The sequence below is a fragment of the Nestor notabilis genome, unplaced genomic scaffold (assembly GCF_000696875.1).
Source record: "Nestor notabilis isolate BGI_N333 unplaced genomic scaffold, ASM69687v1 scaffold15103, whole genome shotgun sequence".
In the NCBI taxonomy this organism is placed as follows: Eukaryota; Metazoa; Chordata; class Aves; order Psittaciformes; family Psittacidae; genus Nestor; species Nestor notabilis.
The window spans coordinates 6068-26277 of record NW_009923421.1 but is presented as its reverse complement, the minus strand read 5'-3'; the positions used below and the strand labels follow the sequence as shown (position 1 = coordinate 26277).

Below are 20210 nucleotides of genomic sequence, written 5' to 3'. Positions count from 1 at the left end.
TATTTATACAATTTATCAATATACAATGCTAAGTGGAGTTGGGACACAGTAATAGGGGAACACGTATTATTCTGTGGAACTACATAATTCCAGAAAGCGTAGGTTAACTCCATGCACAAGAGTGGGCACCATGAGGTCAACAGGATGACTATAAATTCGTAAACTGCTCAGTTTAAAAATTTTCAAGATAGCTCTGTTTTCAGATAAAATTCCATCAGAAGGCTTTTGAATTCAAGATTCAATCTATCATTCAAGATATAACTCCTTAACTCAGCTTATGAAAGTTGCATCATCATAGACTGTAATCTATCGTTATAGTTAATGCGGTTGTATCAGAAAAAGGCATTAAGGCTACAGAAGCACAAAACATTGCAGCTAACCTAAGTGAATGAAAAGCTGCAACTATGATGCAGCCTCTTGAACTGATAAAATTGCTTAGGCTGCATATGTTATTCTGGTTCTAAATTAGGATAGCTGCATTTTGGGGCAGAGAAAGGCATAACTGCGTGCTTCTGTTGGCTGTCACAAAGCAGCTATTTTCAGATTTTTGTCTTGTGCTTTCCTGTTTTGGAGCAATTGTATTTGTACAGCTATGGTCTAAAAAAAATATATGCCAGAAGAGAGGCAGCAATTCATTTTCTATCTAAACATGAAGGACACTGTGACCCAATACGTGTTTAAATTTATCTTGGCTGAGGAGTCAAGTTGCCATACCAAATATAAAAGTATTGTTTATAAATAAGAACAAACCTAAGAAGGCTGTTACGTTATCTGTGCTCTTTGCAGTGTTTACCTCCAGAACAAAGTTGGCATGTGTATTATAACCAAGAAGCTCTGCCACTTTTGCCCTTAGTGGAAGCAATCGCTGAAGAATTTTTGTGTTCTCCTAAAAAAGAAAGGAGGCAAATTTGTAAAGTGAAACCAGAAAATGCATGTTTGAAACAATTATTTGAATATCTGTAACCACAAGAAACAGCAAAAATTTTAAACGAAACATTTTAAGATATAAATATGGAATAGTGTAAGTGTAGTTAGATTCTTGTAATCTTTTACCATAGCATTTGATTGCAGGTAGCTAGTTTTCTGGTCAATCTGAGTCATTACTCTCCTTATTTTATCTGTTTTAATTAATGAAAAGATGTACCATTTTCTTTAAGGCTAACAACAAATCTCTGACTGTTGCAAAGAGTTTATTTCCTTTATCAATCATTTCAACGTGAAAGATAACAGGGAAATGGCTGACAGCTGGCGTAATTGCTTGTTAGTGGGGAAGACAGACTGCAAAGCTATTGTGCCAACATTCAAAGCTTGTTTGCAAATTTCCATCCTTTGCCACTGACAAGAACAGTCAGAGAAGGAGATCTGAAACATAGCAACCCCAGGCCCTGACCTAAATGTGGTGGAGAAGGTGAAAATCTAACTGTGATAACCTCCAGTTCTGGAAAAGTGAGATTTCTCAGGGGAAACCCTTTTTTCCAAGAACTAGTTTCAGAGACTGTCCCACAGTTTTAATAGCAAATCCCTTTAAGTGTACTGACTTGCACAGCGTTCAGTTCCGGTGCCATTTTATCTTATCTTGTACTCTTCAAATTTCCCAGCACTTCAAGTACAAAAGCTCAAGTCTGCCATTGTTCTCTAATGAATGGTTGGTACAAACGCCTGAATGACACTTCTATCCTTCCCATCATTTTCATTGTTTTTGTACCTGTCTAGGTGCCCAATGTCATTAGCATCAAGCAAATTATTTGTGAAAATATTTCTTTCTATAACACAAGCTTCCAGCTATTTTTTCAGACACTTAAATGAGCATTTTATATGAAATTGGAGATTTTTTCCACACCTAATTAAAATTCTCATCAATATGTAATGTCTTAATTTCATATTCAATCACCTGTATTTCTTCATTAATATGTGCGCTTAAATAATCCCTCTCATTCAGAAGAATCTCGATGTACTACAGAAGCTACAATCAGATGTCCTTCTCTGGGAGGAAAGGGCCATTAAGCAACTGTGGAACACTCTAGGGAAATTTGGCAAAAGATCAAAATCCTACTTTTATTTACAGCATCACTGAAAGTTTAAGAAATGCACACACACACAAGCAGATCATCAACTTTCTAAGGTCTTTGGATATTAGAACAAACTGGAGCAAAGAACTGTTAAAGATTACACTGATAAGTTTTGATTTCATAGTTCGAGACAATATATAGTAAAATCTAACATTTGAATGCCTAGCTCCATTTTTCATCTCTGTCATTACCTTGTAGAACAGTCAATATACAACATACCTCTTTGCATCTTGAATTAAAAGCAGATTCCATTTTTCTTCTGGTTTCTGAAATGCAGCACTTCTTCATGACAGGAAAATAGTGGGGATACTTTAAAGTAATTTTATATTTGTCTTCCTCAGTCTTCTCTAAACTCTTAATAAAGTCATCAGGAAGGCCTTCTATAGAACACAATTTAATAAACAATGTTTACTAGAATTATCTACTCCCCTCTCTTTTTGTGAAATTACTGCATTTTGTTTTGCTGCAATCTAATATGACATCAGAAATCTCCATGGAAATACAATCCTACTTTTTATAACTAAATTTGCTAAAACTTTTTTGAATTCCAACAAAGCGATACAGAAATTGGAAACAGTTGTGATCAAAAGAGAAGTACATGTTAAGGCTACCAGATCAAAACTGAATATGACACAGAAAAAAAATCTCTGGTGTTATGAAGCACATTTTATGCCGTGCCCTTCAGATAATGAATTCCCAAAGTCTCCGTCACATGAAATCTATAGATCAGTTCAAGTGATTGATGTCGCTAAAATATATTGCAGGACAGGAAGGCTTTTCCAATAATTGCAATGAATACAATATACAAGGGATTACCTGATGGCAAAGAACTGAGAAAAGAAGCTGAGAAGAGTGAAGTTACGGAAAAAAAAAAAAAAAAGTAGGACAGGTATGTTAACTTGACAGGAGGCAAGCACTTCAGGAAACACAAATCTATGAAGAGACCATAAACACTTGCAAAGGGTAATTCTAAACTGACTTGGGAAAGGATTAAAAAGTAAACAGAGACTGGAAATCTGTCAGAATTTCACTTGATCTAACCACCATTCACTGGGCCAAACCCCATTACATCAGTAAAAGTGGAAGGTTGAAGAAATGGAAAAAGCAAGCATATTACTCACCAAGTTCTTCCTTAGAAAACACAAGAAAAGTGTTTTCCTCATTCAGGTTTTTGTTAAAGTCTATACACAGCTCACTCATTTTTTTCTTCATTGTCTTTATTTCCTGTATCGGGTATAAACTGGACTTAGTGGAAATACAAAAATAAAACTTGGCAATTACTATGCTCCACATGAATAGTATTCCACTTTTCTCAGCTAGGCTCCTTACCAGCTGATGGTATTGAGCCAGGAACACACTGCAAGTGTGTAGCATCCCATTACACTCTTCCTCAGCCTCCCTTTTATCTTTCTTTTGGTCCTGAGCAATATAGTTGACAATGAACTCTGGGTTAGGGCTATCGCTTAGGTAACGTTTCAAATGGGTTCTCAACTCAGACGGGACTGAACACATAAGCACTTTCTCTGAACAGTATTATATGCTAACATTCTTTTATTTTAAACCCTTAAGTTATAATTGTAAGTGTAAAAATGTCCACTAAAATAAATGAGAATCAAGGAAGTAAAAGTGCATGCAACCTATTGAAAAACACCCTCCTGGAATTGTACAACTATGACAAAAAGAAGAGAATACCCACAGAAGGCAAGACCATTCCAAAATCTTTTTTAAAATCCTAATATTTATCCATCAGAAAAATTTTCTAATAGGTCTCCTAGCATGTCTCTGCCCCTTTACTGCCAAGTTCATATGAACACAGTAGGTACCCGCAGAAGAATACACACCAAACACAAAAATATGCAGACTATCATTAGTTGGGTTTTTACTTAAATGCAATTCAATGATTGTCTCCTTATAAAGTATTTCAACATCCCTCTAGAGGCATCAGCTGCCCTGTAGCAATGCAAATACACATGAAATTGATCTCTGTAACTGAAGGAAGTGGATGAAGAATGATTATTTTATACAAAGGGCAAAGTCTGTTAAAAGAGGCACAAACTGAGATTGTTACACAACATCACTCAATTTAAGAATCATTATGTCAGCATCTCAGATGCTGATAATTTTACTTCAAGATTTTCAGAAGTGACAAGTGCTTTTATATGCTTGAGTAAACCCTCCCTTAATGAAGCTAAAATTCTCAGTGTGGCTTATTGTCCCTTTAAGCTATCTTAAGTTATTTTAGTCAAAATGCTAAAATCTCGGACACATTTTACAACACTGGTTAATAACTGAAATTAAAATAGTTGTGTCTTTTTAATAATTATACATACTTCTGAAGCTTCGACTCACAAGTAAAATTTTTGAAAGATCTCTTGGCTATCGAATTTAGGCATTCTCTGTAATTGGAATATAGAACAAACCTCTTCCAGATAGGCTTATTTTACTCTGGAAGGCTAAGAGATGTGATGCATACCACCTCTATACACTGAGTACCATGGGTGTCTACAGATTAATTTTAAAACTTTAAGGTGATTAATGTTTAAAGAGTGGATCTGGAACTAAGAACACTTAAGATCAGAGCACTAATTAAGAGGTCCAAGAGCACAGAGTTCAAACATACATTTAGTACAGCTATGCAACCACAATTTCATCTCTTCAACAATTTGTCACCTTCACTTTATAAACTAATAGTCCATATTTACATTCTGCACTTCTTTAGGAAGATGGAGTCCGTTTCTTTTTCCCACTTGAACTGATTTCTCTAGATACCGCTTTGTTTCAGGCTTTATGTTTTGAAGATCACAGGTTTGCTGAAATGACAGTATAGAATTAATTGAATTTATAACATGTAAGAAACATACCAAGCATTAGAAGAGTCTGAACAGAGCTGTTCTTTAGAACGCCACCATAGTAAAAAAGGAATATTCCAGATTTTAGTGTGAAGGACCTTCCAAAAACAGTTACCTTATACAAGAGTACTCTTACAGTAATGTAGCATGTTTTAGAAATATTTTTTACTATCTCAACATATTTACATGCTGTCATAATGGCAAGCCCTTTTAGCATATAGTACAGTGCAATTAAGCTTTTTCTGTAGAGGCAGAAAAATGTGTACTTGAAGAAAATCAGTGCTGTAAGATAACATTGTACCTTAAAACTTAGGGGGATTTAAAAAATCCCCAAAAGATTACACAAGATGGATTGGCCCTACGAGGGTCTTCCTTAAAACTGACTGCAGCATAACTGTTTAATCCAGAACTTTGACTTTTTTCCCAAAGTTGAAAACAATGCTGTACACGTTTTAAATTTATCTTGCCTCACCTAAAAGTGAACATTTTAAAAAAGGTATTAACTTATAGTTCTTGTTAAAGACACATATTCTATTTAAGTTCACCTTTGAATATGAAGCTGTTGGAATTAGCTCTGACTTGTCTTAACAACCCTCTCATCAGCTTAACTACATACAATTAATTCCTGACTAGCACCTCTGAAAAGTAAGGATGTTGAAACATGCAGATTTTATGAAAGAGTTACACAACTGTGTACAGCTGTTAACTAATGACTGGCCAGCACAAATTACCTCTCTTCCTTAAACAGAGAAAATGTAAGACAGGAACCTATTTGTATTCCAAGAGAAGACAAATAAAGTACTAAACTCTGAAACAGATATTTTCCCAACTGTCATTTAAAAATAGCCCACGACACACCACATAAATACAAGTGCCCTCCATGTCAGATTAAACAATTAATGGAAAATTGTTTTTAGAACCATGAAGGAGCTCAGAATGGTTTAGCTTTGTTTGCACTCTGAAAAGAGTATCAAGTCCCAGTAGCATTATGCTACAGCAGGACTGCCAGGCATTAGTACAGTTGTGCCTAAAAGTCTTCCTAATAGTCTAACTGCAAGGATTTCTACGTTCAGTGAAAAACAATTCTAACAATCACTTCACTTGATGATAAACTAACTTTTCTAAAGCAATAGGCAAATTGAACTTAGTTTACTGATACTGTCACATGATGAATGATGAATATTTTTTCTTTTTATTATTACTTCTTTCCAGGTAATTTAACAAATAATCCATAGACTCACGACAGGATGATCTAACTACTATAGGTCACCACACATCTGAAGTCAACGATAATTAATCCATGTGCATGGATTCGCTATGGCTACGATATTTTTTCAGCCTTCAGCTGTTGATACTTTGTTTTTAAATAAAAGGATGTAAATTGTGGAATTCTCCCTTTTGAGAGGAAAGAAAGTGAAGAAAATCATGCCCTCTGTCCTCTCCAAGTCAAGCCTCACATCTCCATCCTCATTTGTGATAAAAGCATAAGGCAAGCAACACTTGAGTATTTCCCAACACAAAGATAAGAAGAATGCCACTACTCTACTCCCTGCAACACTTGGGCTTCTTGCTCTGCTTCTGGCAAAGAATACTCCCTGAAAGTCTGCAGCTTTATGAAGATATTTATGCTGTCAAGCACTACATCTAGGAGTGTCAATGTTGTGATATTGAGTACAAAAGTATTTGTTACAATCAGAATTTTCCCATACTGTTTTTCCACTGGACAACCCAAAATTTGAGGGTTCTTTTTTCAGACCCAAGACTGTGTGACAGAAAAAGCACAACTTCAAAATGACAGAGGTGAAAGATGCCGATGCTGTCCCTACACTAACATTTATATTGCGTTATCTGTGCTGCAGGCTCAAAAACAGAAAGGTTGAGAAAAAAATTGAGCACTCCAGTCTCTACAAAAAGATACTACTTCTATCACAGTAACAGTTAAGGACAGAGGACTGTGAATAACTCAGTCTGAGTTATTTAGGCATTATGAGGGATCTCCCAGACCCTCCGTTGGGCATATGGAACTGTCATGCTCCTTAAAATCTCCTGGTCCCAAACTGCCAAGATTTTTGACAGAAGAAGGGAATTCACAAACACTAAATTTAAGCCCTTTAGGCCAGTGAATAAGGCTCCTTCTAAAGCTACGAAATACAAAAATTCTTTTGGGGGAAAAAGAAGGAGAAACTAAGTTAGTGTTCATCCTTGATGACTATAAATCTCTCCATACACTTCAGAAGAAATATACGTTAAATAGCTTCTAGTCTTAATATTAGCCTTTATGAATTTTATCTGCATCACAGACATGTTTATGATAAGGATGATACACATTCAAAAAGATCTTTCAGGTTTTTAAGGATAAGGAAGTGTAGACACCCTCAGAGACACAGGAATGAAGGGTGCTCTGTGGTCATCTCTGAACTTCAGTCTGGTCAGGATGGTCTATGTCATCCTATGTTTCTTTGATGAAGAATTTCCACAACAGAAGTGCTTATTTAGAATGTACCACACACATGAAATTTTGGAACTTTTCAGAAGTTTTAGAGTGGTCATCATTGATGATTTTGTATACCATTTAATACTTGCTTTCAACAATGCCACCTTATTCCATGAAATCTTCAGGCAGAGTAAGAAACAAAACATACTTAGAATATCATGAACAAAAACTGCAGCAGCTCTTTACATTGGGCTGTGTTTCCTGAGGGTGTGTAGCTGGAGAAGATTGGCAACATTCTTAAGCATGCCTCTGCTAGCCAACATGTGCAGATGTTAGGAGTAATAAAAAGTAAAATCACAGTTTGAGTACTAAATTCACCTTTATTCCAAGTTTCAGACCCCAAAATAAAAGTTTTCTAACAAGCATATTCAAAAATATAAATTTATGCAGGAATTCTTTTCCATAATGTGTAAGAAAAAGAGATTGGATTATTTTAAGTTGGGCTTTGTTGTTGTTTTGGTTTTTTTTAATTAAATACAAAAACATCACACATTTTCCATCATCAACAGTTCTTAAATTAAGCAGAATTTAGAAAGAATATTAAACAGTTGTTAACGTAGAAAAGTTTAGTCTTTTTAAAGGGAGGAAAAACATTCAGGATGTCACTGAGACCAAGCAGATTTACTCATCTTTTAGCAGACTGACTGTATTATGAAAAATATGGGAGTGTGAGGGCTCTTGCTCTCAATGTGTCTTAGACCAGCCCCTGTGCAGGATCATGAAACTGAGTTCATATACCTGAACTATTAAATCCTCACTAAGGCCATGAAAAAACTGATTCAATCAAAATGATTTACTGGCTCATTTAAACTGATAAAATGATTTAAGGATACCATTTCTGTTGGTGGAAGTCCTTTTTTTAATGTGGTCCTGCAACCTGACTTTTCAACCAAGTCAGGTTGAAGACTTCTTCTAATGCCTTCTTCTTGTAACAGCAGAAGGCACTAGAAATGTAACAAAAAATAACAAGAAATATGTGATTTGGAAATAGCAACACTTGACCAATCTGACCCTACTGGCAATTTCACATATGTTCTATAACAAAAACTGCTACTACTTTCAGAGTTGTTATGAAGTTGATATATGCTCAGAGGCTGCATCTCTGGAAAACTAATACTAAATCAAGCTTATATGCTGCAGTAAAGCCAGGAAAAATCTCTAAAAAAATTAAATGGAGATTTAAGCAACAATTTTAACTGTTACAAAAGCCAACTACTGCTGCAAAGGAAAATGAAGTAGGAAAGCACCAAATGAAAAAGACTAAAAAAAAATTATAAGAAAGTAATAGTAGTGAATTATAGCAATCAGTTTTCAGTACCTACTATCAGAAATTTCTGTATATTAAAAACACATAGATACAGCAGATTAACCCTAAATGTATCTAAATGGAGAGTGGGGAAAATCACAGCAAGTAATAAATACATACCAAACCATTTAATTAATAGTAAGGGGGGGGGGAGGGGGGGGAATCAACATAAGGCACTATCTGCCAACACACAACAGAAGGTCCTTAAAATGGAGCTATTAAATACCTTCACATCCCATAAACAACAATACCCAGCTAGAGGATAACACTTGAAAATGTGCCTAGAAAACACAGCAACAGAAGAGAACAGTACTGGAAGGCACTTTATTAGGTGCTACAAATACTATTCTGGTTCCCAATCAACACTGAAAAAAAGAACAAATGATTCCAAGAAATACGGTTCCAATATATTATCAGCATCTCAGGAAGGTTAAAAATCAGTGGGGTTGAAAGGGAAGATTCACATCTGAAGCATGCATAAATTTTTCAATTAGATAGCTTCCTTGTATTATCTTTAAATTAGACTTTTGGAAAACTATTACTGTCACTAGATGCATTTAAACAAAACTGAACATTCTTTCTGTTCCAGCTACAAATTAAACAGTGCAAGTGAAGAACACAAGATACAATTAGAAGGGAAACTGAAAAGAACCACAAAAGAGATAGAAACTAGTTCAACAGTAAATGTAACTTTTGACTTAGTTTTGAGGCTTAGGCAACATTCGAGGAGGAGTATGCAGTGTAGCCGCCTATAATTAGCAGATCAAAAGAGGCAGTTTCAGAGGTCACTCCCAGTTATATGTTCTCATTAACTTTCATAACTTAAAACTCAACTTCAAAATTCATAACAATTTCAATAAAGCACAATTTTGGACACAAATTCAAAAGCAATATAAAGCATTAAATACACTAAATACATTCCTAAATACTAATTGAGCACTAAATACATTGCTATATGGCCTCTTTCTTTTCCTCCTCTCCCTTAGTGATGCTCTAGGCAAACAGTTCAGGGAGCTCCACCAGCAGAAAACCATCTCTTTTATTTTTCCTGATGGGTTTCCCTGTACCAGTTCATTAGAATATTAGACAAAAGTCAAAGCTATTGCAATGGAGAGAGAGAAATACACACACATAGACTATGAGAGGCAAAGAACGGGAGCACTAGGTTACACTGGCTTAAGTTTTTGTGGAACCATAGCTTTTTTGTGCAGTTGTGTTCCACTGGAAAGATATAGCTGGTATGGACACAGGGGAAACACACAGTAGTGGGTTTGAAAACACTTGAAAAGCACTGTGGTTACTAACTTCTTTAGAGAAGTTTTTCACTGCTAGAATTTTATCTACATTTCCATAATTTATGCAGATATCACTGTGATTTACCTGCAAATAAACAATCTTCTGAAACACATCTTCTCTCATGCTCATCTCCACATCAAAACTGGAAAGTTTTTTGTCAGCTTCTGTACTTGCTAAGCGTACCTCTTTGTCAGGTGAGACATGCTGGGGAAAATCCAACATGCTTCTTTCCACTGTTTAAATAAAAGGCAATGAACACTTACACAGAAGGCTAGAAACACTTTAAGGGTGCATTAAGGATAAAGAAATTCCCCTCTTCTGATACTTATAGAAGACATAAGAAACAGGAACCCAAAGCAACCTGACATCTCAAGTCAGGCTCGAAACAAATAAAGTGATTACAGATAACGTAAAAATGAATAGGTGAAAGGACAGAACTGCACACTATTATAATAAATAAACATTTTACAGAAACTATCTATTACCCAAACCTAATTATCTCATCTTCTTTCTTCTACAAAGTCAACTGAAAGATGTATAAATATATGTGATTTTTGAAAGATGAACTATTTGTAAGTGGACTGATGTTGCTTCATAGCTGGCACAGATGCTTCCATGTTAGCATTCAAAATGAAAAGCTCTGAACCTTTCAAACAGAAAGATTCATCTACCTTGAAGTTATTTTTACAATGTTACGAGAACAGCCCCAAATTCCCATCTTCTCTTCTGTGTTTAAAGAGAAACAATAAGGCAAACATAAAAGATGCTGTGTATTTTGCACTTCTAGAATAATACTAGTTTTTTAGAATACACTTTTGAGATTAAATAAATCCTTGCTTATTAAAGGAATACTGCATCTTATAAAGACATTAAATAGAAACTCCTAAAATAGAAACGAATTGTTATGACCAGCTGAATCAATTTAATTCAAAACCAATTATAATTTCACTCCCATTCACCTCCCCAAAAGCATATTTTAATGTAACAACATTTTAGAATGATATAAAGCTTTGTAATTTTATGTAATCTGAAGTTGTTTTATTAAACCCTGAGATACTCTTAACTCTTCAGAAACCCTTGGAATGCAAACATGGGCATATAATTCTTCTTGAGGTCCACAGGAAACTCCCTTCCCCACTCCTGTTGTCATACCAAGATGTTCCAAAACGATGAAGTGAGTTTTGGCGGCTTCCAAGTGAAATGTACAGCCTGTTGTCATCTATGTCTTTTCAGATGGCTAAATTCCAGTTATTGAGATAGGTCTTTCATGCACACGTGACAGGGACAAACAGTCCCTAAAAATGGAAGGTTCTAATGGTAATATTGCTGTGCTAATACATCTTTACCATATGCCATGGTACTCCAGGTAGAATCATAGAATAGTTAGGGTTGGAAAGGACCTTAAGAACATCTAGTTCCAACCCCCCTGCCATGAGCAGGGATACCACACACTAAACTATGTCGCCCAAGGCTCTGTCCAACCTGGCCTTAAACACCTCCTTAAACACCTCCAGGGTTGGAGCATTCACAACTTCCTTGGGCAACCTATTGCAGTGCCTCACCACCCTCACTGTGAAGAACTTCTTCCTTATATCTAGCCTAAAGTTCCCCTGTTTAAGTTTAAACCCATTACCCCTTGTCCTACCACTAGAGTCCCTAATGAAGAGTCCCTCCCCAGCAGGATAATCATGATAATTTCACATACAGCTTTGAAGGTAAGCAGTAAAAGCTTAAATATGATCCACTACTGCAATAGCATGTAAAGAAAAAAAAACCAAAAATCTTGGAAGATGCAAGGCTTGGTGGCTATGCTGAGAAGCTGATGGTCACTATTTTCTGAATCAAACAGATTTTCTTTCTAACTTAATTTAAAGCAGAGGGTTTTATACCTTGGTGAAAAGGCTTACAATAATTATACCAAATATGTTGGTACAATTAAAACTGAATCTGACAAGAAGCTGTTTCGATGAAGACTACTCAATCTTTCTTCTAGCATCAATCCCAGTCAATCCACCAGATGTGGCTGAACTGTAATTTTAAGCACAGTGAAAGCCAGACTAATATTACAGTACAACTATTTGAGCTGGAGGCTGCTCTTCTTGCTAGGTGGAGATTTTGCTCCAAGCTAAGGTAGCTGGTTTTAGCACTTCAGTTACTACTGCAGATTTTTTTAGAGGACTGAAGAGAACTTGACATTTTATTACACTGACTATTTTTTGAGAGTCATACAGCTACCATCTGATAGGTTTTTCAAAACAAAGCCATCCAAGGCACATTTTTATTTTCCCATGTTCTCTGATTGATAATTATTAACAAATCAACTAAATTATCCGTGTTTGACTATTAAACTCCATCCATGTACTGGCATGTCTCCATAATCCATTCAGAACAGCCTAGAGGTGACTGCATGACCAACACCTCTTCATGGATTCTTCAACGCCTTGCAGGCTAAACATAAAAATGAGCAAGTAGAGCAGTCTTCTTTCAAAAAAAGCATTCAAAAATGCCCCCATTTTCATCACATTTTCTCCACTAGGAGCTTTCAAGCATTCCATTTAACTTGCTTGTCTCAGATTCTGCAGTGTCTGCGAAAAGCACTGCTGAGCACGTTTGAATTTACCCATGCATACTACAGACACTGTAATCTACGCTGCTACACACTGTCCCCAGGCAGTTGTACACAGCTGGAAAAGAAAATGTAACTGTGTGGAGCTTCACATGTCAAAAGAAAACAGGTGACCAACATCAGCTGACTGTGGAACAGTTTCCTGGTTGTGTCAAAGAGAACCACAGCACAGTTTTGCTAATGCTTATTTTTGTCTCTAGAATAAGGCAGCAGAATTTCATTAGCTGATCACGTTTACATATTCAGAGATCCTGAAAGGTTATTGTGACCAGAGGACCCTTGAGAGGCTTCTACACATTCTACACAACAACAGCACAGATCAGAATGGTAAGCAACAACTATCATTTCTCAATGTTTCTTTAGGTGCATATGGAATGCCCTATGGAAAGAATGACATAAAATATACACTAACCTGCATATTCCACTTCTATATCTGCCAAAGCCCGTACAGTATTTTCATGTGTTACTTCTTCAACATCAAGCATCCCGACACTGTCATATACATGCTTTGCCTTCCTAATTAGTTCTTCTGTTCTTGTTCTAATTTGCTCTGGTGACAGGTCCCATCTCAGAAGGTTTCGGCCTGATGCTATGTATGAAGAAGCCTTGAGCTGGCTAGTAATTTCTGCTCCTAATGTCATTCTCAACACAAGCCGTGGCCCAAAGGACCTGAAAGTATAAAAATGATCTTTGCACAGCAGGATTCTAGTTCAAGAGGAGGTTTATAGCAAACATCAAAAAAAAAAGAAAACAGATCTTTAATAATTACAGAATATTTTTAGAAGAAAGAATAAAGTCCTTTTTAGAGCCATAACTTGTCCAGCAGGATCATACACAGCTGTTGCCCTTAACAATTATGTCTAATTTTAAATAAACCAGAGGTCTGTCTTCTACCTTTTCCATCTACAGGATAACTAAGTACAGACAGGGATAAAAGCTTCGGTACTAGCAAAACCAGACAGATCAAATTACTATTCAATCTTTTAAGAAAAACATAGTAACAGTTACTGAAACTCTACAGAAGCAGACAGTATTTGCATTTTTGAAATAAGGAATAAAACCCACCTAGTGTTTGTAGATTCATTACAACAAATAATTTTACATTTATACAGGATGTCTGCCACATAATCAGCCATAGGAGGAAAAATTCTAGTTGTTACTCACTTGAAAATTTATTCATTTTTGTGGATTTTAAATATACAGTTTCATTCTATTGCCAGAAGAGCTACATAAATTTACTGTAATTTATGTACTATTAATTCTTATTATATAAATGAAGTATATTTTCAGCTTTAGCTAGCAGAAAAGCTTATATATGTAGCTGATCTTACTGTGCTGAGCAATGAATTTTTTCACTAATCTTTTTAATAATATTTAAAAAAACCTCATGAATCTGGAGCAACAAATCCAAATACAAGTTATGGAGACACTGGCTACAGAAATACAGGCATCTGCTCCCACCCCAACAAACCAACATTCAACTTGGTTGTATGAAGGAGAAGGATCAAGACTCGGGCAACACCGAGCTTGCTACTGAAAGGGATGTTTGCGTAACACTATTTTTAAATTAAATATGTTTTTTTCTCAAATATCCTTTTTTCTTAACACTAGTCACTGTATCTGTATTAATTTTATTGCAAAACCAGTCTAGTATGTGCGTAAGTGCTCATATAGGTTTTGGCATACAATGCAGGGAGCATGCATAAAAGGATAGGCAATTTTAGCCTGAGGGAAAAACATAGCAGAAGAGTGAAATGCCAACAATCTGAAAAGAGCCGCCTGCTCTGTTTGAAGGCAAGACTTTTTGTTAAAGTCTCACTCATCTATAAGAGGCATTCTCTAGAAATAGCCTAGACAAACCTATTTTTATGCAAGACAAAAATGAAAGACAACATTTATGTTTAATCTTTGTGTTGAGATTTTTTTTCCTTCTTACCAGTTTCTTCAAATCCTCCCACACCAGTGTAGGCAAGATGTTTACTTTTCCCTTCTACGGGTGTAGAAACATCAATGTCCAGCATGCTGATGATTTAACTTTGAAAATGAAGCCTGAATAAAGAATATTCCTTCCACCTCTGTTCTATCTCTCCGGTACCAATTCAGTTATGACATTAATGCCCCAGTAGCTTCTCCACTGGACTTCTGAAATTTTGAATGGCAGTTAGAAGTTTATGATAAGTGAAGCTGCTTTCATGACAGCAAGAGGTTAAGTATTAGCATTCCAGAATGCAGTGGTTTCCCATCCCCCCAGACCACCGAATTCTACCCTGAATCTACAGATGCATCAAAGAACAGTCCTTCATTAAGTCATGAACAGTTTCCCTCTGGACTGCCCTATGTCTAGTTTTTCACATGCTGCTAGTACATCTCTGGCACAACCTTGTGGGAGCTGAAGGGGAACCTCCTCAAAAGTAGATTCAAAGCTATAAACTCTAACACCACCCCACTCCCCCATCTCTCGAGAAAATCAGAAAGAATATGAAATGTGCCAAATTATGGTCAAAATAAAAGCAAAATAGAATCAAAGGAAAACAACAGCATGAACAATGTTAGAGCTGACAACTATGCGGAAGTGCACGATATGAAATAAATACTCTCTCTTAAAGGGCTTACAGCTTTCTGTCATTCATAATCTTCACACAGAGATGTAGAAAACATAGCCCTGTCACTGACCAACTATTTTATCAGAAACAAAGACTAAAACAGTTGCAACACCAACAGATGATATTAAGTTCAGCCTGTGTAACAAGTTTAATTAATAAGTAAAGTTGAACTGATTTAATGAACTTGAATGTAGGGTCCCTGATTAGTGCAGAGCACTAATTTTAAATACAAAAGAAAAGATGCAACCTGATTTTTTTAGTAGGTTAGCTAGTTGCACTGAGGTATACACAAACAGATTTGGCAGCTACATAAATGACTGCCATAAATCCAGCAAGTGGTTGTCTAGCTGTTAGAGACAAGAAAATACAGAACTGCTTGGTTTTGAAATTCGGATGCCTTGTCTCCTCCTGCTGACAGGAGGACACACTCATATATGTAGATTAACAAAGGCAGTACAAACTCAGAAAGACCTGTAAGTCTTTCTAATTGGCTAATAAAGATGGGCCTTCAAAAACTGTAACATAACATTACACACAAAAGCAATCACTACATGCATCTCTTCAAATAACCATTTACAGACATGTGTTGTTACCTTGCTAGAGTCAATTACATTGTGCTTAGGGCCAACGTAGCTGACATCAGATTAATAAAATACAATTGAAAGCAAAAATACACATACAGGTCAAATCTTGGGCATTTCTTTCAAGGCTTAGCATTTCATACTCTTTGTCTACATAAAACAATAAATAAATTCCCCGACTCCATGTATCATACTGCAATAAAACCAGTAATTTACTAACTTAATCTTATTTGTTCAAGAAAGAAACAAAGAAACAATGCCAAAATTAAAGACTGAATAGACTACAAACAAGAGTATAGCTAAAATATTGTGACTGTTTCAAAAATGCTCTGCAACAACACTTGCCATGTTATTAGAAAGAAAACATTACAGTAAATTGTATCAGTGAGAGAAACATTAACTTCCCAGATATGAGCAGGAAAACAAATTCTATTAAAAATGGTAGGAACAGATGCAACAGCAAACAGCTTTCTTCAAACAGCAACTGGACCAGCAGGAGGCAATTATTACTTTAAGCTTGCTTTTGGTAAATGGTAGCAACCATTGCTTGGTCTGAGCAATCCGAAGTTGCTCCAGTTTAAATCAGACAGAAGGATGAGCAAATGTAGGTCTGTAAATAAAGTTACATGTATACTGCAATTATACTGTGTGACCATGGGCAAGCTGTTGCTAATGCCTGAAATTACTAGTTCAAACTGTATCAGATATTACACTCAATTTCCTGCAGTGCAGTGTAGAACACTAGGTGTATCTAAACAAGCCTGGGTTAAGGATAAGGTTCATGTTCAGCAGCAGTATCACCTTAAGACGTTCTTCTTTCCCATTCCTCCCTCTGCTGCTCATTTCTGCCCCTGTACACCATGCCATCAGTGACAGCAGCAAAAGAGTCAGGGCAGCACACAGGTAAAAAATAAAGTGGACCAAAAAAATGCAGGGGGTATATCTTTTTTCTTTTTTTTTTTCAGCTAATCAGTTCCATCATCTATTTTATGCGTGACTTAAAAACTGCTGGCATAAATGAAGGATCAAAAGTGTCAATAGCCACTTAAGCCTACACTACTGCTAGAAACATATATGAAATGCATAGATTTGGTCTAGCAAAAGAAGTCTCAAGATGATTACTGTCATTAGGCATACCATTGAAATGCCTCAAAGTGAAAAGAGCTATTGATGCCTAAGAGGCAATACTGACATAAGAACAAATTAGACTAAACTGGTCAGGAATATGTGTGAGCTAGATTTTTAACAGATGTTTGTAACCATCAGGGCAGTGAGATTTTGAAACAGCTTCCCAATAAGCACCAGGAAGTGGAAACACCTCTATTTATAATATGGAGCTTGACCAGTTTATAAAATGGATTATAGTACTTAGTTACCTAAGGTAATCAAGACTAGACTTGATCACCACAACTGTCCCTTTCAGACCCTATGTTCCTGTGAGGTCCTTCAAAATTAAAGTACCTTTATTTACATTACAGTTTTACTATGAGTATCTAAATGGCCTCTGTTGACAGTTTGCACCAGCCTTTTTCATGGGTGAGTCCTACGGCATTGCAATAATGTCGGTGGAATGACATTCAGGGCAGGTTGGAATATATTATGCATTTGTGTACTGCTTCATCCACCTATGAGAAGTGCAGGAGGAGAGGCACACAAGCTTTGGTTTGGGCTTCCAGTTACAACAAAGACTACTACAGACGCAGCTGTTTTCACGAATTATGATAGTAATCTGCCATTCCCAAAAGCAGCAAGAACGGTAATTTTTACCAGAAGCAGTGTAAACTGAATAACAACTTGAAAGCTTAGTAGCTACTTCTAAAAGAGCATTTAAAAGAAGGAAAGAGAAAGCTTTTAAGTCACAGACTACATTGATTGCTACTTTTGCTAGAATGTCAGGTAATCTGTTTTACCAACAAATCTAGTTTGACTACTTGCTGCTTCTGGAAAATACAACTTTGGTTTATTTTAGAGAGGAGAAGAACTTTTATACTAATTACAGTGATACAGTGGCTAACATAGCTCCTGAAAAGACAAACAAAGCATGTGAATTTACAGACTGGTTTTCAACTTGTGCAGTAAGTATTTTAAACATATTAAACATTTAGTAAGCCTGTTTTTGCTTAGAAACATTTTCCATGAGTGGAACATAAAATCAGAGAATGATTAGGATTGGAAGGGACCTTCAAAGGTCATCTAGTCCAGCCCTCCTGGAATGAGTAGGGACATCTTCAACTAGATCAGGTTGCTCAGAACCACATCCAGCCTGGCCTTGAATGTCTCCAGGGATGGTGCATCCACCACCTCTCTGGGCAACTTGTTCAGTGTTTTACCACCCTCACTGTAAAAATATTCTTCCTCACATCCAGCCTGAATCTCCCCTCTTTTAGTTTAAAGCCATCGCCCCTCATCCTATTGCAACAGGCCCTGCTAAAAAGCCTATTCCCATCTTTCTTATAGACCCCTTTTAAGAACTGAAAGGCAGTGATAAGGTCTCCCCAAAGTCTTCTCTTCTCCAGGCTGATCAACCCCAACTCTTTCAGCCTTTCCTCATAGAAAAGGTGCTCCATCCCTCTGATCATTTTGTGGCCCTTTGTTGGCATGTTCCATCAACTCTATTAAAATAAATCAAGAAAGCCACACTCTGTGAAGCAGAAGCAGCAAACGGTAGGACCAGCTTTAGAAAATACAAACACAAAACCCTGCAAAATTGTGCACAATATGCTCCTATTACTGACAATCACTTTATAATATGGTCAAGATTTAAGCCTTCTGCCTAATTTAACTCTGTTTGCACATGGATAGCTGTAACTCCATCCAAGAGTCTTTTACAGTACTTGCAGTTTTCAAATTAATCTCCAAGTAAACAGCATTAGTTACAATGACAAGTATAATTTTACAGAATAAAGTATGTTAACAAATGTATTTCTGGCAAACATATATACAGACCAGTTTATTGTACTTGATAATAGATATGACAGATCTATTTTGATGTACAAAAATCAGTATATCAGCTTCATGCAGGATGGAAAAACTGTTCTTTGCTGACAGAAGAGCTGGGATAACAGCTTCATGGGTGAAGTGTGAGCCAAGATTTTAAAAAGAAAAGAGAAAGAGAAAGAGAAGGGTATCTAATTCAGATACTTTAGTCCTCTTCTAGTTTTTTAATACTCTAACGGCAAATAAATACAACTAAGTTTTTCTTGCTATGCCTTATGTATACTTCAGAGGACATTCCCATCGGTATAAGTAAGAGAAAATTTGCAAATCACAACAAACATAGAACATTTTTCAATCAGTAATTTACTGTATGAAGCTTTGTAAAAGCTGCCAATTTACAGTTAAGAACAACAGTAAAAACATTGCTCGTCTTTCTAGCTTTCGAAGCAGCAGATCTTAGTTAAACAACACTTCCTAGTCCACAGGCTGCAGGAGAACCAGCGCCGTATGCTGAAAGCCAGCACCGCGTGAAGACCATATTCATCGCTACCGGACATCAACGTTCACAGAATCTCAATGTTTTGACTCCACCTAGCGGCCTTGTTTTAAAAGACTAATAAGATAAATACGCATATCCCATTAAGGCAACATAAAACCTGACAGTCTGCCTCAGGACAAAATATTTAACACTTGATATACCATATGTTGGCATTTCCCTGAATGTAAGACCCACATGCTACCAAACATATATAAATGATAGTGAACAGGCACAGTTTAAGGAAAGCTTTGTAATAGTCAAGCCTCACACGTTACTTTTATATATATATATATATGTATATATATATAAGGGTTTTTTTCCCCATTAGGAAGTTAAAAAGCATTTCAGAAACAAACTACAATGAGTATCCAGCAGCACCTAATATAATCTAAGATGCATTGTTGTTGGTCTGTGTTGTCACGATTCTAGGGCAGAAATTTAATAAGCTAAAATCTTTATGCTATTTAGAAATCCTTAATTATTGCTTGAATTTTAAATATTTAAGTATATCTCTATTGTTTCACTTTTGACTCACAGTTTTAGACAAGTAGTAATTGCTTATTTTATAGTAAAGCAAGGACAAAATCAAGCAAAGTAAGCAGGGGACTGAGTAATCCAAGGTAAAAACAAGAATGGGGGAAAAGAAAGTCTGAGACAGAACAAGGAAAGTACATGGCAATATTGTTTCAGTTGAGCCAAAGGAATGAGACTACAGCCTTAAATGTAAGTAATCACTTTTTCCTGCTGGACAAACACATTGGAAGTCCTTGTTACACTTTGATTCTCAGTTTCATCTGTTTGACTTTTGACAGTATGTGGAAGAGTGAACACATGCCTTGAATTCCTGGGCCACTTTCCTTAGAAAACTTCTTGGCATCATTACTGTGTTTGGCACAGACAGGTGTCACTAT

General features: G+C 36.2%; 1 protein-coding gene across 2 annotated transcripts in view; it reads right to left on the bottom strand.

Moving 5' to 3' along the window:
• Positions 1 to 18802, bottom strand: part of NLN (neurolysin (metallopeptidase M3 family)) — a 30557-nt gene extending 11755 nt beyond the window's left edge. Inside the window, exons 1-7 of one of the 2 annotated variants that reach the window (XM_010012130.1) lie at positions 18771 to 18802; positions 13053 to 13309; positions 10099 to 10247; positions 4772 to 4879; positions 3191 to 3293; positions 2289 to 2449; positions 751 to 886 (exon numbers count right to left, since the gene is read on the bottom strand). In XM_010012130.1, coding sequence (XP_010010432.1) covers positions 751 to 886; positions 2289 to 2449; positions 3191 to 3293; positions 4772 to 4879; positions 10099 to 10247; positions 13053 to 13281 — 886 coding nt within the window. In that variant the 5' untranslated portion in view covers positions 13282 to 13309; positions 18771 to 18802. Of the gene's footprint in view, positions 1 to 750; positions 887 to 2288; positions 2450 to 3190; positions 3294 to 4771; positions 4880 to 10098; positions 10248 to 13052; positions 13310 to 17437; positions 17446 to 18770 lie in introns of those variants that run through there. The other variant, XM_010012129.1, reaches the window with a different exon arrangement.
• Between the last annotated feature and the right edge of the window lie 1408 nt (positions 18803 to 20210).